The sequence below is a fragment of the Pyxicephalus adspersus genome, chromosome 7 (genome assembly GCF_032062135.1).
Source record: "Pyxicephalus adspersus chromosome 7, UCB_Pads_2.0, whole genome shotgun sequence".
NCBI lineage: Eukaryota > Metazoa > Chordata > Amphibia > Anura > Pyxicephalidae > Pyxicephalus > Pyxicephalus adspersus.
In genome coordinates, this window is record NC_092864.1 from 45,093,862 (window position 1) to 45,112,014 (window position 18,153).

The 18,153-nt window shown below is 35.5% G+C and overlaps 1 protein-coding gene across 2 annotated transcripts in view; it reads right to left on the reverse strand.

Annotated features, from left to right (window-relative positions):
- LOC140335562 (sodium channel protein type 2 subunit alpha-like) overlaps window positions 1-18,153 on the reverse strand; it is a 142,326-nt gene that overhangs the window by 14,864 nt on the left and 109,309 nt on the right. For both annotated transcript variants that reach the window (XM_072418283.1, XM_072418282.1), the window contains 3 exons: window positions 12,609-12,731; window positions 3,255-3,536; window positions 2,393-2,446 (listed from right to left, as the gene is read on the reverse strand). In XM_072418283.1, coding sequence (XP_072274384.1) covers window positions 2,393-2,446; window positions 3,255-3,536; window positions 12,609-12,731 — 459 coding nt within the window. The remainder of the gene's footprint in view (window positions 1-2,392; window positions 2,447-3,254; window positions 3,537-12,608; window positions 12,732-18,153) is intronic.

Genomic DNA, 18,153 nt, shown 5'->3' on the forward strand with positions numbered 1-18,153 from the left:
AGCAAAAATATTTAGTGCGAGAAATTACGGGCTTAGCGGTTAGGGGGTTAACCAAACTTGCTATACATATGACTGAGACTCATGTGAGTGCACCTGTCATCTTTGTGCTATATGTCAGAGCTATATTTGGATCTTTGTATGAATGTTTGTATATTAATTCACTGCTGATCAGTTTACAAGGCTAGATGATGTGATTGATCCTGGATCTACTTATATTAATATAGATAAAATGTATTAAAAAAAGTAAATAGCTTTTGAGTAAAGGAAATTAGATAGTACATAGTAGGGACATTAGATTGTGAGCTCCTTTGAGGGACAGTTTGTGACACGACTATGGACTTTGTACAGCGCTGCGTAATATGATGGCACTATATAAATACTGTGTAATAATAATAATAATAATATTAATGTGTGTATGTTATCGCTAAGAAACGCATGGAGACATTTCAACCAAACTTGCTAGGTTCCACCATCATTCGGAAACGCATCGACACATTTCAACCAAACTTGCTAGACATATGACTCTTGTGAGTGCACTGCTGATCTTTGTACAGCGCTGTGGTAAATGTCAGAGGTATATTTGCATGTATGTATGTGTGTATGTATTGCTCAGTGACAGTGTGCCCTTTGCTTACGTACTTTTTTACTCTTTTACAAATTTCTGGCCTGTATTAATGCCTAAGAGAAAACGTAAGACAATTGGCCGAGTACAATCAAAGGCCAAAAAAATAAACAACACGGTGGACAAGAAAATTTAGAGGACAGGAATAGAAGACCGCTGGGCGAGAGACCTACTACATCTAGAGCTTCAGAAATGGTACAACAGCATGAAGCCCCACTACAGGATAACAGAGATAGAGCTACTACATCTAGAGCTTCAGAAACAGTACACCAGCGTGAGACCCAAGTACATGAAAATGAGAGAAAGAGCTACTACATCTAGAGACAGTAAAACAGCACGAGGCCCAACTACAGGATAAGAGAGATAGAGCTACTACATCTAGAGCTTTAGAGACAATACAACAGCATGAGGCCTGACTACAGGATAAGAGAGATAGAGCTACTACATCTAGAGCGTCAGAGACAGTAAAACAGCACGAGGCCCAACTACAGGATAAGAGAGATAGAGCTACTACATCTAGAGCTTTAGAGACAATACAACAGAATGAGGCCTGACTACAGGATAAGAGAGATAGAGCTACCACATCTAGAGCTTCAGAAACAGTACAACAACGAGAGACCTGAGTACAGGAAATGAGAGAAAGAGCTACTACATCTACAGCTTCAGAGGCAGTACAACAGCATGACACGCAAGTACACGAAATGAGAGAAAGAACCAGACGATCACGGACTGCACAACATTTTAGCTTAGCATTGGAAGGATTCCACTATGATCCACATAAAGACTACTCGCACCATGCAAGTGTTACCATTGGAAAAATGGAAATGTTTTGTAGTTACTGTCAATCCAAGAAGTTTAAATCTGATTGTCCTGCTATTTGCTGCAAAAAAGGGAAAGCCAAACTCTGACAACTGGAAACACCACCACAAGAACTTCGGAATTACACATCAGCAAATACCTCAGAGTCAAAGCATTTTCCTAATACCATCAGAAAATACAACTCATGTTTCCAATTGACATCATTCAGCGCCACATCAGTTGTTCAACAGCCTGGATTTCCATCCACATTAACTGTTCAAGGGCAAATTTACCTTAAAGCGAGATTGTTATTTCCGCTGCCAAATCAACCACCAAAATTTCTACAACTATATTTTACTTAAAACAAACTAGTAGAAACTGACCAGAGGTGCACCTACATCTCAGGAAAAAAATTTCAGATTGTCTTAAAATTACAAAGGATGTTTCATGAGCACAATGTTCCTATTAAAACAGCATTAGAAAATATGCCAATAATTTAGGTCAATTTAATTTAACTGTATTTAAATTTATTGTATATTGTACTTATACTTTCAAAACCTGTAAAAAAATCATTTCTTTGATTTAACACTATAGCTGTATTTAATTCCTTTTCCTGTATAATATAAAATTGTAATAATCAAAAAACCGGGCAACACCGGGTAATCAGCTAGTTCTTAATAAAATTGAAATGTGTGTTGTACTTTATTCAGGATTTCATTTAGTGTGAGTTTGGCTACTCCCTTTACCTTGGTGATGCTACACAGGGTTGGTCCATATGTTTTAAAATAAACAGGTGTGACCTGTCTAAGACTTGACATGTTTAGGGCATATATATACAGTCATTAAACTTTCCAGATAATTGCAATTAATTGTAAGAACATATTTGGAAAACAATATCCAATTGTTCTCTTTTTATAGGGAAAAGAAAATGAGTTTCTAATATAATGAAAGTTGTTCATCATCTGTACCCACCTTTCGCGAGTCTACTGCAGCATACATAATATCCATCCAGCCTTTAAATGTTGCCTAAGAATAAAATATATAGATGTCTTTAGGTAAAAGCATGCAAAAGTCAGGAAACACATTGGTATGCCAGGCAGGTATGGTTGGGTTGCACTGGGTCTTTAAAAGAAAACTATTTTAGGCAATAAAATACCTCAGGGTAAAAATGACCTTCACCAAGTTACCCCCAGCATCTGGCCAGAAAAGCTATATTGTGTATCTTTAGGAATTATAAAGCAATCGCAGAACCCCTTTCAGTTTTGTGACATCATTAGGTGACTTTGTAGCCTTCTAGAACTTCAAAAAAAAAGGCCTACCCAAAAAGGCAAAAAGGGAAAAGGACTATTCATTAGTATTGCCTTTCTTTTCTCATTACTGACTTACTATGCTTTATTTACTATGCTTTATTGCTTTATTGTATCTCTTTATTGTTTATTGTGAAGAACTTCACATCCTCATGACAGGGCCTCCAGCAAAGAGAACAGCGAGTAGCCCAGGAATGATAGCAACAAATCTCACTCCAAATCTACTAAAACTACCCGCCAAATGCCTATACTTCAGAGTGAAGAAATAAAAATATCAGGCTTTAGGCACAGCATGCAGCAGTGGCAACCTCACAGGAAGAGTGCCACTAATTTGTAAATAGGAATTCCAAATACAAGGTACTTTTGGCACAAGCATCACCTATAACTGATAAGCAAATTTTATGTGGTTCACTTAAGGGGCTAACGCATAGTCTAACTTGCCAGTAACCACACAGTATTCTTTACACACAATCAGTGGCAGGTACAAAAACAAAAGTGACATAATTTATTTAAGTGACTGTACTTACCACTTGAAGTAAAGCAAGATAACCAGCTCCTACGTTATCAAAATTGACTTTAACATTCTTCCATCGAGCACTTTCATTGGCCTTCATTAGGCGGAAACAGTCCGACTGGTTTTCAACTTGAGTAATTGGAAACATTACACCAGTAGTAGTATTAACACAATGATAATACTTTCCCGCAAACAGATTGACTCCCATTATACTGAAAATCAACCAGAATATCAGACAAACCAGAAGCACGTTCATGATGGAGGGAATGGCTCCGATCAGCGCATTCACCACAACCTAGTATAATAATTAGGAAAACAAAGAAAAGACACGTCATTTCTGGCACCGGACAGAATTTATGCTCAATCTGGTTTCAGACATGGAGAAAACTAAGAAAAATCTAAACAGATGGATAGTGTGGGAAAAAAAAAAAAAAAGAGATAAAATGTTAAAATAAAGGAAAAAAACTAAAACACGTAAAGAGAAAAAAAATAAGAAAAGCAAACAGAACACAAATTATATTACGAAAAGAAAAGTGAAGGATGAGTTACAGAGTACAATATACAATTAACAGATTAAACTTTTCTTATAGAAAGGACAGTAAGAAAAATTCAGCATGAGTTTCAGTTTAAAACATGCACTACTGTACATATAGATGCACATGCTCTACGCAGCCATGGGTCATTGCACATTGGAATTGTGATGGACATGCATTATTAGAAACAAAGTTCCATTTATTTATTTATTTTGTACTGATTATTCAGATAATTGTCCTTTCTCATGGAGCAACCTAATGTAACTTTTATTCTCCATACTTATAATATGTGAACTGAAACTGCTAACTGCTTCCACATCACCCAACTAAATGATTGTCAATAAAATACAAAAAATTGTTTCTGCAATGTTCATGCTTGTTCACTGAGCAGTCACCTTTGTTTACAGCTTTACAGTTTGGACAGTTAAGTCTTAGCCTGAGATTGGAGATCCAAACAAATCATTTTGTAATAGCAAAGTTAAACTTTGCTTTTTCAGTGTTGTGGTTGTTTTTATCAGTGTTTTTGGCACTAGTTTTCCTACTGTATAGATTTCTAAACCCTCCACTGTTAGCATGTCCTAAATAAAAAGTGTTTTTAAATCCAAAACATTTAGTTTTGGATAGGATGAGGAAGAGTACCCACTGGGGAACTGTACTCATATTATTTGCCCTGTGACCACGGTTAGCAAGACATAAATCCAAACGTTCTATTTTTCACTGGAACAGAAGGTGAGGGAAGTTCTTCCAAATGTTACACTTCATCTGTTGACAGCTGTCTAAATGGCAAATCATCTCACTTTAGGTAAATTTCCACTCACTGCCTTTTGTATCAATGAGAGAGCTAGTAAAGGAAAATTTCCCCGATGGGAAAAACCTCACACACAGATTCAATTTGCCAAAAATTCCCAAAGGGTGCATGGCAAATCATGTAAATCTATATACATAAATATTAGCACACCAAACTTCATTATAGGAATTTTACTGGCTTTCCGACTACAAACTAGCTAACTGACTTCCTCCCTCGGCTTCTCTAAAGTAGGGCTGCAATTGAAAAAACTTGACTTTAACCACATCTTTTCTGCATATGTCTGGAGAGAAATTCTGTCCCAAAACGTTGCATATCTGTTGAAGCTGGCTGCCCGGGCTTACAAGTAAAGTTGTCAATACACATTAAAATTTTGTATGGACTTTGCTAAATGAAAGAGCCTGATTTGTGTTGAAATGATAAATGTGCCCCAGGGCCTTTGGAGTATTATTGATAAAACAACATTTTTAAAAAAGATTATGTATCTCTACCTACAATACAGTCTCCCTTTATCTGTATTGTCATTTATCTACTTAGTATATGTGGGCGCCAATACTAGTAGAAAGATTCTTTTTGAATTTAACTTTCTTCTATCAAGTGTTCACAGGATGTTGCATGTGTAGTTATCAGATCATGTGCCTCTATTACTATGAGAAAGGACAGTACATTATAGTAAAATCAAACTTCTACTCTGATATAATCAGCAGTCAAATCACAAAAGATTTCATGACAGTTCTCTGCACAGAGCAAGGACTGCACATTACCGGCAACCATTCTCAAATGCATACCTTGACTTCTAAAGTGTTATATCCGTATATATTTTTTATTCAAAAACATCAGATAAATTTGGAAAAAATATAAAAAAATAATTTTTTGTAGAAATCTTTAAAGGAGAACTTGTAGACTGTGAATTATACTTCATGTAGCAAATTATTATAATTTTCCAGCATTACTATTGCTATTATATTCTAGGCATCTAACTATATGAAGTCATAGTAGCAGCTATAATAAAATAAAAGGGGTAAGCTGTAATAAAAGGGGTTATCTACAAAAGGCTTACTCAGTAGAGTACTCAGTGCAGAGAATCCTGGATTCTTGCAGTTTTAGAAGCATATCCTTAGCAGGTCCCTCACTGGCATAACTATTACAGAACTTGCAAAATGGAACTCAACCAAAATTGGATGATGTTTTGCTTCCTGTCCTTCATTTGACTTCCTGTAGACTTTTGTTCAGGCTATGGGTGAGGTTGCATTGCAGTTACCACTTTCTCACACACCTAAACCCCTTCTACTTCTTACCACTACATGTAGCATCTCACCTGCCACAGCCCATTGAGAATGAATGGAGGAGGCAGTGAGTGGTACAGTACTGCTTTCGGTATAATGACCAAATACTGTTTTTTAAGGAATGTAAGCAGCCAAGAAGCTACCAAGATGCCAGTCACTGGGAGCCAGTGCCTGGTACTGACATGGGTCTGACATGGGTAGCATTAGGCTACTTTTGCATCTAATTCTGCTGCATATAAAAGGCTGTCATACAGACCTAAGAGCAGAATTATGTAGTAGGCTAGGGTAGAATCAGGACAGATTACCTTTGGATAGTAAAAAGATTACAAAAGTACAAGGTGTAGCTACAGATCCATTTCAATGTATGCTTTTCTGTAAATAACCCACAATCATAAGTGTAAAAAGTTTTCATTATTAATTGCTAAATATTAATAACATGATAGTATTTGAATTTATTCACATAATCAGTAGTTCTCCTTTAAATGAACAATCTGAAAAAAAGTTTGATGTTTTTCTATGGCGTAAAGCGGAATGACAATTTTAGTATCTACTATGACGCATGCATTGGTAAAAGCATATTTGTTATCATTATAATACAGTCAGCACAGCAGCAGCATCAATATGCAATTGTGTCATTCTGTCGTATGTTCCCTTTTATAGTTCAACATGCAAAAAATCTGTACGTTATATCAGTTTTAGGTTACTTATATTGAATTAACCTCTGAAGCTTGTACCACAATCACTTATTTTATGACAAGGTTGGTGGAAGTAACAGCAATCTTCATTTGATTCTTATCTTTTCTTTCAGAATGGTAACTCTATTAGATACATGCTGCAAGTAAACATGAGATGAATTGCACACTGGAAATCTATGCCTCTCTCTGCCTGCAGCTTTTTATATATTTTTAACTGTGCATCTATATCAACGCCAGCGTACCTCCTCTAAAGTTAGTATAAAATCACACCGGGATGTGAAATTGTGACTTTGGTGGACTTTTGTGTAGTTTCCTAAAAGGCAAATATCTGAATGACCATATTGTCATGTTTCGCAGACAACATTGTATACCCATCCTGATTAGGTTTAGTAACAACACAAAATGTTGGAAAAAAAATTATTTGGAATCCAATAATATGGATTGTATAGATCCATAAACAAAAAGAGAGAACCCTTTTAGTACTGACAGAAAGTATTCCTGCTCCATTAACTACCATCATCATAAAGCCATATAAAGTAAAAGTGTATGCATGAGTTTGAATCTGTGCACATGTACGATAAAAAAATGAAGAAAGGACTGGTGGTAGAAAAACTTGGACCTCCAGCAAAGTTGTAGAGGGATCTCCGAGAAACTATGGTAGACGCGCCTAAAGGCAAAAAAAACTGTAAATTGGTAAAATCTAACAATTGAGGTCAGTGCAAGTGCATATAGATGTAGATAATGCAGATGGTTTTTGAGTTTAGGAGTCATTTCTCAATGAGAACTGATCTTTCCTTTACCCATTACTGCCTAGCCTCCCCAAATTGTCTCCAGCAAAATCCAACTCCCAATGAAAGTCGTTAATTAACGCGACACTCTAGTAAGAACATGTCCTAAGGGATGACTATTGTGGACCTGTGGAATGGTCAAAGTGTACTTTCTGATGTCAGAAGCAAACCAGGTCGAGGTACTTATTGGGGATTATAAATAAAAGGTAGTAATAGCAGCAGATAATGCGGCTGGTGGTGGGTACATAAAAAGTCATATTTGTGCTAAGTACATATGGGTCAGGATCTTCTATTTTCCAGTGTGTGTATAGTACTGGTTTAACTATTTCTATACTAATAACCTTTGTTTGTAACACGTTCTTTCTGCAAAAGATGAAGGAGCTATGTAAAAAGTTATATTATAGGGTATAAGGCAAGGTAGTTAGAGATAGTCAGAGGTAATCTTCTCTTTTCTCCTTTGTAATCCTGATCGGCAATATATAAATATCCTGAGAACCTCTGGATATTTATTAAACCTCATTTCCAGACATCTCAAGGTCTTCAGGCTTGTGTACCCTACCAAATATATCCCTTTTCATATTGCTGCTCCAATGTAAAATGCTTACTCTGCTGTCTATTTTCTGTTCTCTCAAAATCCTGACAATTGAAAGTAGTCTTTTAATTTCCGCAATGAAGTTCCAGGAATTTCCAGACTATCTGAATGTTTTTGCTTGGGGAAAACATTCACATTTCTAAACCATCAAGTAGAAAAATAAGTCACATCAGCTGTGCCGTGCTTGGTTACCATGGTGCCGGATATCTGAATTTTAATGAACAGCTAGTTTATCTAATACTTCAGAAATTTATACATTTAGAAGTGGTGCTGTCTGCTGTAACATGGCCAAGAATAGAAATGTATGCTGGCTTAGCTAACGGCAGGTTTACAGTGTTAATACAGACATGCAATACAAATTCTTTCATTAATAGAGTACATTCCAAGCACAGGGGAATGCCTCTTATCTTCTGTAGTTTGATGAAAGTCATAGGATGTATGTGGATAAGGGTTTTATGGTGCTTTACATGAAAGCAGTGTATTCTATAGTTTTAGGGACAACCTCACTGATTCCAGGAATTTTTTTAACATCGTTTAAAAAAGTGTCTGGGCATGCAGTTACCAAACCTGTGTGGCTCATGTAAATACAATAAATATTTAACACCTATCCTGTTTATATGAATGTAAAAAGCAAATGAACATTTCCCCACTTAAAAGAAGAAAACAAAAACCTAAAATCAAAACCCAATTTTTATTTATGCTGCAGCAACATTGTGCTCCTCCTCCTTTTTTACTTCCTGTTCAGGTTTCATGGCTGTCCATGGTACTGAATGCCTGCTGTGTGAGATCCATTTCTAAATGTGCCAGAAAGGAATGTCATCAGCAGCATTATATGGACATGGCCTTGTCAGTTTGGGCTTCATTGCAAACATGTCCCCCTGACTACCCTTTGTCTACCCTTTTATGTAAAGTAAAACGTTTGGTGATAGGTCCGCTTTAGGCTTTATTTACAACGTAAGATCAATAAAATGATGATTATTTACTTTCCCTGAAGAAAATGCCCTCATCAACCTTTTATTAAAACAGCATTGAAGCTATAAATGGATAGTATAGAAAATTTTACAAATATTTACAGATCTGGAATACAATTTTGGCTTTACTGCTCTACCGGGTATTACAGTTTAATGGAGAGCAGACATGCTTAAGGTTATGTTAATTTTCCATCTTTTTATATTTTAGCCTTAAAGAATATCTAATACGGAAGGCATAAATCTGCAACACATTATTACTATTGTTTTTAATTTGTCTACTGTTTAACTGTTTCTTTACATCAACCATTCAGTATGACAATGACTGACACAATGTCATATTCCAAACTTACGACTGCTACAGGCAACAGAAAAATGACTGCATCAATAACTACTGTGAGTCATATGTGGCATACATCAATGACACACAGATCAACAAGCCCAAACAGAATCTTCTGAATGTATTTTTAGAATCAACCTTTTTATTATGTGCAAATGACTCCTATACATCAGTATAAAAAAGCAAATCATTGCATTTTGTTTCCTCAAATATAATTGGTGGGCATTCTAAGACTTTGCTCATATGCCCTTAATGACAATTCTAAATAAATAATAGGCCGGATTTCTTAAATGTATTCCAGGTATTGTTTGTTTTCTAAAAGTAGTGAAAAAATTAAAATGTTTCACCGTGGTATTGGTACCTGGCCCCCCTAATTTAATGACTAAGCTATACTAACTGCCATAAGCCTGTGAAATAAATCTGCCCTTATTGGTCACCAAAGCAGTTTCTCAGAATGGTTGAATGGCTGTTGGCACCACATAGTCCTGGAGTTAAGCAATGCAAGCCTAGAGGAACAGTAAGAATAAATTAAAGAGGGGTATAAAGTATACTTTAAAAAAGTTAAAAGAGACGTAATATTTCTGTGACTGCACAAAAATTAAAACAAAATCATGCTATAGCATCTTAAACATGTGAGCTAAGCTGATCAATCCTCATAAAAAATATACACATTCCATGACTTCAGCAATTTATATTAAAGCACTATTTGTCCTAAAGAGAGTCCAGTGTTACCCTATGTCATGGTCCAAGCTTTTTTGGGCATGTTGCCAAAGTTTAAAACCTATCTAACCAGATAGTCTTTGTAAAATTTAAAACCATATGCTCTGTTCAAAAGCACGCACCTCAACTTTTGGAATAACCACATGTAGTTAAGTTCAAGCCACCCAACGTCTTATTATACAACATTTGCACCTCATTGAACAATAGGGGCACATAAGGGGTATAATGGAAAGTTGGTTTTCATGGCATTGTCTAATTTTTCTTTATCACTTGTGAGGGGTTAGCTTCAAACGCACCCACTGCAGAGAGGTATTTTAGGCTATAGTTCAATTTTAGGGTGCTCTGCCCAATTTTATTCACAAAAAACAGCAACCCAAAGCAAATTCTGGAGTTTTACCTTGCAAGGGATCAGTGTCATTATAGCATGACAGGAAAAAAAACAAAATTTAGCCTGCTAGTCAAGCAGATCTAAACTTTGGGAGACCTTCTAGGTTCCCCCAGCATACAGGCCAGACATAGGTTGTCCACCTGGCCCCCTTGGCCTCAGGCAATTTACCGTTTATTTTATCAAAGACAGGTGCCCCTCCATTCCTTCCAGGCCACTTGCACCTGGACCCCAAATAAACAGCCACAAATCTGCAGCAACACACATAGCCCTATCCAGGTCATTTAATCCTTTTTCCATAAAATGGGAGTAAATAGAGATAGATTATGCCAAATACCCCTGATTTTGGCATCACATTTTCATTATACTACGCACTCTACTTTCTTTTAAGCAATCATATTTAGTAAATAAAGAACAATATTATCAAACATAATAGAATCCCCCACTAAATGGTCAATAATTCCTTCTCCATGCTACTGTTGCCCTTAAATGTTTTAGACTTATTGTAGTACAAGCTTCAGAAGTACATTTGCAGTGATTAAATGGTATAGATCCATGCATGGAATAAAGTGTCCTCAAGAAAGCAGAAATGTGCAATAGTTTAAGTGTACATAGATAATTACTACAGTGATATAAATTAATGTGCAGGATTGAATAACAGAATGTGCGAATCTGGTTTTGCACATAAAGCATGTTGGCGCCACATAATTGTGGGCACCTGATATATTTTTTCTTTAACTGCAGCTTACATATGGAACATATGGCGTTGTTAATGCCTTCAACTTTCTTTCAGCAGTTACCAATGATGTCATGAATCTGCAGAGATAAACTGGTCTGGTTCACACATTTACTATGTCCTTTTTCTTAGATTTTGTCTGTAACAGTTTATTGGTTTGTACAGTTAGTTCTCAAAAAGCAAATAACTTACTAACTTACTTACAAACTTACCTGTTTGTTAGTCCTACTGATTAGGGTTAACTTGCTGTATAATTGCTAGGTATTTATATTGGTTCACTTTAAAGTGGGAGTGTAGGCTAACCACTTACAGCTGAAGTACAAGTCTGTGTTATCTGCCAGATCCTGCCCATATATTTCTTTACAAAAAAAACCTGAATGCAAAACTGAATGGTTAAGGGCTGTAATAACTTTTAATTTGATAATGAAGTAGAAGCACACAGTGAATTCTATCCCCTTATCTACCAACTTCTTCATTAACTTAAAAACCTACTTACATAGTTACATAGTGAGTAGGGTTGAAAAAAGACATAAGTCCATCAAGTTCAACCTCTATGGAAATAAACATATCCCAGATAAAAACCTTATAGACAAAGTTGATCCAGAGGAAGGCAAAAAAAACCTTGGTTTAATTTTGCTCCCACAAAAAATCCTTCCTGATTCCCTGAGGCAATCAGATGTTCCCTGGATCAAAAGTCTCTGGTATTTTTACTTTAAGGCTTTAATACCCAGGTATATTATGTGCTTCTGGAAAAACATTCAGCTTTTTCTTAAAGCAATCTATATTACTTGCTGAAACTACTTCCTGAGGAAGCCTTTTCCACATTTTCACAGACCTCACAGTAAAGAATCTCTTCCTTATCCAGAGCTTTAATTTCTTTTTCTCCAGACGCAGAGTGCCCTGTTGTCCTTTAGGATCATTACAAAAGAATGTTACAAAGTGAATAATGGGAAAGATAGTTCTCTATATGAACAATTTATATATTTATACAGGGTGATAAAAATAAACTTTTTGTTTTCCTCTTCTAATTTCTGATTTTGCCTTAACTACAAAAGCTTTATAAAAAGACAAAGTACTATATAAAAATACCATTCATAGATACACATTTTAATTTTGGAGTTTTTTTTTATATGCCTAACATTCTGCTTTAGGAAAAAGCTAGAATATAATGCATATATATAGAAGCAGATATAACATGATAGAAAAAAATATAGTTAAGGCCAATTTATCTCTACATGACAATTCATGCATTATTGGTAACATTTTCCAAATTTTGGTTAACCACCTATATATTTCTTCATTAATTTCATTAAAATTTCTTCAAAATAAAGAATAATATTAATGGTGAGTAGGAGTACTACTTTCTAGTTCAATAAAGTAAAAGACATGTTGTCAGACAAAGAATGTGTTTTGTTTTTCTATTACAGCAATGGTAAAGCAATAGAACTGATCTTTCATTCCTTATGACATATCACATGCATGTTTCTACACATGCATTAAAAGTCCTTGTTCATCTTACCCTCATCCCTTCAAATCGTGAAAGGGCTCTTAATGGTCTCAAGGCCCTTAATGTCCTTAGGGACTTAATAGCTCCTAGTTCTGAGTATCCCAAGGCATTAGCTACTAAGCTAACGAGAGAGACCTAAACAAAGAAACAAAAGCAACAATTCAAATTTTTCTGCTGTATGTTTGAGGTATCTTTTGGTTTTTGAAGGGGTATCAATACTATCTGAATCCTTCCATGTAAGCAAGCCAGCTGAAAAAGGAAGTCTGATTAGAAGGGACAAAGTATGTTAGATCCACCTGATGAAAGAGACCTGTTGTCACAATGGAGCACAAGCTCTCAAGGTCTTACCCGCTCTCACATTTTGATGGAGTTCCAGTTGGTTTTGATGAGCAAAATTAAGCCTGACAATAAAAAGGAACCTACAACAAAGAAAACAAGTAAATCTCTGCTGTATGACAACCTCGGTCTTACCCTGATGCCTTCAAATCTTGATAATGCACGTAGAGGTCTCAATGCTCTCAAAGTCCTTAGAGATTTAATAGCGGCTAGCTGATCATACCCGAGGGCCACCGCCAAAAGAGATATGATAGAAATCTGTTCAAAGCCAACAGCATGTTTAATTATTGAGAATTAATAGATTGATAATTCATCAATACTAATGGTGACTTTTTTTGCTTTTGAAGGGAAGTTTATTCTTTCATACCACTATGAATATTATTTTGTTTGTTTAACCAGTACCCCCCCCCCCCCCCCAACAAAAACAAATTATAGAAATCCCTACAGTAAGGGATTTTCCTATATAAAAACGTAAATAATATTTACATCTTTATATATATTCCACTTTAAATTTAACCTCAGCTTACAGGTGACCATACGAGTTGATGTGTTTTGGACTTAGCTGAAGGCTTTGTCAGATCACCCCCTACTGCCATTCCTATCTTTTAAAACCCTGTCCACAAATGAAAAAATCTACATAGGTTTCCCACATCCCCACATCTTCCTGGCCAGGCCTGAACATGAACTCTACAATCTTGTTCATTCTTATGCTTTGCAATTCCATTTATTCCAATGGAATATCAAGCCAAATCCATATTATTAAATAGGATTGTAGTGCCAGTGTGTGGGACTTGGCTGGGAAGATTTTAGTAAGTGGTAGAATTATCCACTTAGCAATATCTTTCTGATTTTGAGACAGGTGACTATAGGATTGGTGGGGGACTGTGGGGGCTCTGTGTTCTCCTATACAATATGTCAAAAACACATTAAGGGGTACGGGCACCTTTATGGTGAAGTTACAACTAAAGAAGAATTTTAGACAAGTGTGCTATGCTGACTTCTGTAACCTTGTTAAAAAGGATAAAGAGAAATATAGAAAACACTAACATGTGGAGCTGGTTTAAACCTTACAAGCTTGCATACCAAAACCTAACTTTAGCTCTAGATAAAATAATGAAGTTTCTCAGTGCTTGTACTTGTTATGCCATATTCTAAAATTCATTGTAAAAAGGGTTTGTAAAAATAAGATTTAAATTTGGAATTTTCCTTTGAGACAGTCAGAAGAACAAAACACTACATACAAATTTATTTCAATTCTTCTGCCAATTTTGAAGCCAGGGAGGTCAAGTTTGACGGACTGACTCTGTAAATGTTTCATGAATGTTTCATGATTCATGATCATGCATGCTGAGTCATCAAATTGTGATCACCCAAATGCAATTTCATTACGTTGTGTTGTACTCAAAGCAGTTTAGGTAAACCTTTATAAAATCTTTGTAGTCAGCACAGTTCATTAACAATTTGGCTTCTTTGGCTTAACTGTTGTGCAGAAATCATTGAATTTAATTGCTGCTTCCACTAAATGAGTCACATGTTCTCTCTAAACGCCAACAAAGCACAGAAAAGGAAATGTGAGTTTCTTGCTGAGTGCATTATCTATTCAGAGCATTATTTTACTAAAGTGGATTGTGAAACATTGTCACAATGCTGAACACTCTGTGTTCTTTCTTTACCTTTGTTAAAGGTATACTTGAGTTATACTTTAAGAACTTGGATCTAAATTAAAATGTTTTCATCTGTTCTAATAGCTTTGTTTGGACCTCCGACTTTTAGAAATGTCCCAAATTCTGAAGCTGCCAATGTGGATGATAACTGGGGTTCAATTCACAATGCTAACGCACCAAGATAAGGAAACTTTTTATAAAAAGTTATTTTCAGCCATATGATTGTTGAATTAAAGATTTATATCCATGTGTGTAAGCTTTCTAAACTGTTTTAGAATTACTTAGAATACTTAAAGTTTTCTAAACCAGGAATAATTTGTTGCTTGTGTCTTCCTGCTGCAGGATCACTAAAAGTTATTAGAGTGTCTGTTCCCATTATTCACATGATGCTATAGAGCAACTGAATTCTGTAATATTTGCCCACAAAAGCCAAGCAGAATAATAAGAACTAATCACCTGCACGGCCTGTGATCTCCCTGCAGCTTTCCCAATAATATTTAATATAATTTTATTCTAATAATATTTTATTGTATTCTCTTTTTACACAGGTGATACTAAATATTTATTCCCTGGAGTGGTAACAGATTAAGAGTGCAGTACATCTTTACAGTTAATCTTTCACCTATAAGTATAAAATGCTAATTCTGTCCTGCACATTTAAAGTAATTTTATATTTGTCTGAGCATCACTATTAATATACTACTGTAATACTACTACTATATTATATGTATCTTAACTGCTGTTGACTTCAGTAAGACGCTTTGCTCACCTAAAATCCTACATGTGAAGAAAATGGACATCAAAAGAATATCTAGGAAAACCTGTTTGAACGGTCATCATTACAGAAGCCTCTGATATTCAGAGAGGAAGACATGAAGTATACTTAGGAAGAAAAGACCTGCAGCGGTGTCCTTGGCATCATGTGTGTGATTTATTGAATATATAACAGAGTGTATTAATCAAGGAGCTCATCTATTTTGTATGATTTAGTTATATCTGTTAATGTTGGAAATTCAGGCAATGTTGATTTAATGCCAAAGGACCATGGCTCAATCATTGGTATTTGAATACTGTTACAAGTCTTTTTCTTTTATTCAGAGGTCTAAAGTTTTGCACACATTGAAAAGGAAAAGTCTCAGCTCCAGATGCTGTTTAGCATTACACTTTTTTCAGTAAGTCACTAAGATTTTGGACTAATATTTCCTGGACTAACATATTGGTTCTCCACAATCCTTTTCTAAACAAAATGTGGAGATGTTCTATTGTTATTTGGCATTCATAGCTAACTGAAAGCTTGGCATAAAAATAAATTGGTATATTAGCATATTATATAGCTGAGAGGTGGTACCATGCTGTCCAATGGGTAGATGGTGAGAACTTGAATCTATTCAGAGTTCAGGTACATTCCTGGAATAGTATGAATATTGGAAACCTCTGCACACATTAGACACAAAAAGAACGCACTAAGATTATATAAATAATATGTATGTCCACATTAATAAAGTGGATAAAATAGGCAAGGGTCCTAACATCTATCAGATTTTTATCTCAGTCTGCATTTATGGTTGATGTGAGAGAAAAACCCCTAAATGGATACATGCAGAAAAAAAAATGTTGGGTGTCGAATTCAAAATAAACAGAAAACTCCCAATAATATGAGTGTCTAAATTTGAAACAACTTTCTAAATCGTAACCTTAGATCAACACAGGCATATATAGATAAAACTCCAAAAACTCCATCTGTAAAATTCGAGGATACCTACAATAGGACCACAGGACATTAAAGAGAATAAAACATTTTATAAAAATGGCAAAAAGATCATCACATTTATATTTATGTAGCTGCACTGCTTCACAGACCGGCCATCTGTTTCCTGTTGAAAGATCGATTTGTTTCATTAACAGAGGTGTTTGCAAGGAATAAGAAAATGTGAGGTTAAAATTGAATCACATAGCACTTTGTTAATTCAATAATTTCCATTATCTACAGGAACCTAACAGTGGTATTAACAGCCATTTTAAACAATGACATCCCAGAGGACAAGAGTAGGCACTATTGAAATGGCAACATGTTTGCTTTATTCTCTAGAATGCTTTGCCTGAAATATTTAACACAAGATGAAAAAAAAATATTCCTTCTATGTGTGGTTTTGTTTGGGTAGAATAAAATACACATAATAATTTTGGATACGTTATTTTTAAAGTTGATTAGCAGCCTATAAGAACGGTATTTCTCTTTTCAACCATTTTAAAACAACCAGATACATTTGTTTTAGCTACTATGGATTATTGAACTTTGAAACCTGGGGTGTTCTAATACACAAATGATGACCAGCTTCTGTGGTCTCAATATTGGTCAAAAAGCTGTTCCAGGGCACAAATGGACCAACAGGAATGTGCTGGAGAATGTGGGCTCTAGATCTTGACCAGTGGTGAAAATGGTTACAATTAGGAATGTGAAGGAGGGAATGAGCTCTAGCTCAGCTCTGACCAGTGGTGCAGAGATGGGCCAACAGTTATATGTTTAAGGGTGTGAGCTCCAGCTCTTAAGCAGTGCTGCTGATCAGCATTTTTACATAGGAATGCTCTTGATTGTGGAGCTCCCAAGGTGCTCCAACGCAAGGCTTAAACTGAGAGAACATAGACATGGCAGCCTAGTTCACTTATAAGGACTACACGTTTTTTTAAAGGGTTAGTCTACTCATAACTGTTTTATGTTGCATGTTTAATTTAATCAACAAGTTTTGTAAACTACTTTTAATTATAATAAAAAGGCTACAACATAAGTGAGCCCTAAACAATATTCCAACGCAGAAATACAGAGTCGGGCCCTCTGAAAAGGCAGTTCAACTGTTGGCATTCACTAGAGATGAAAGAAATAAAAAACCCAGAGATGATTTTACTGACCAGCTTCCATACAGAACTAAAACATTGCTTTGGCTAGGACCTTATTTATTCTTAGCTTGTAAATTGAAAGATCACCATCATCATCAATTATTTATTAGACTTCAGCAGCCATTTTATGTATATAATTAGCATCTTTATTGGTAAGCCTAATTGCCAACCAGAGTTTCCCAAAAGCCTGCTAAATATTAGATGAAAGTGGATCTTACTCTAAAAAAAAGTTATTCAATTCCCCATGATAAATAGCAGCAGTAAAGTTGCATAACTAGGCACTCCCCAGGCACTTTGCTTGAAGAATCTGAGATCAGTCTTGCCTAGGTCTGGGGGGGAAACTAAAGGTAAGTATAATTGAAAACTTTTTTCAACAGTTTATTTTTTATTTTTAATGTCATGATTTATTATGGAAGGCAGAGCAAAAAATGCTCATGAGTCAAGGGGACTAATTGTAAATATTGGTTAGCCTAGGACAGAACCCACCCATTTTATTCCTCTTGAAGTATGCTGCCCCCATATATGATACTATAAAAAGTGCCTGGATTTTGTAAATACTAAGTACAATCCAAGCAATTTAAAGAAGGTTTTCTGATATACACAATTATTTTACATTTTGAAACTAATTGCAATAGCTTTTGCGAGGACAATATTATTTTGTA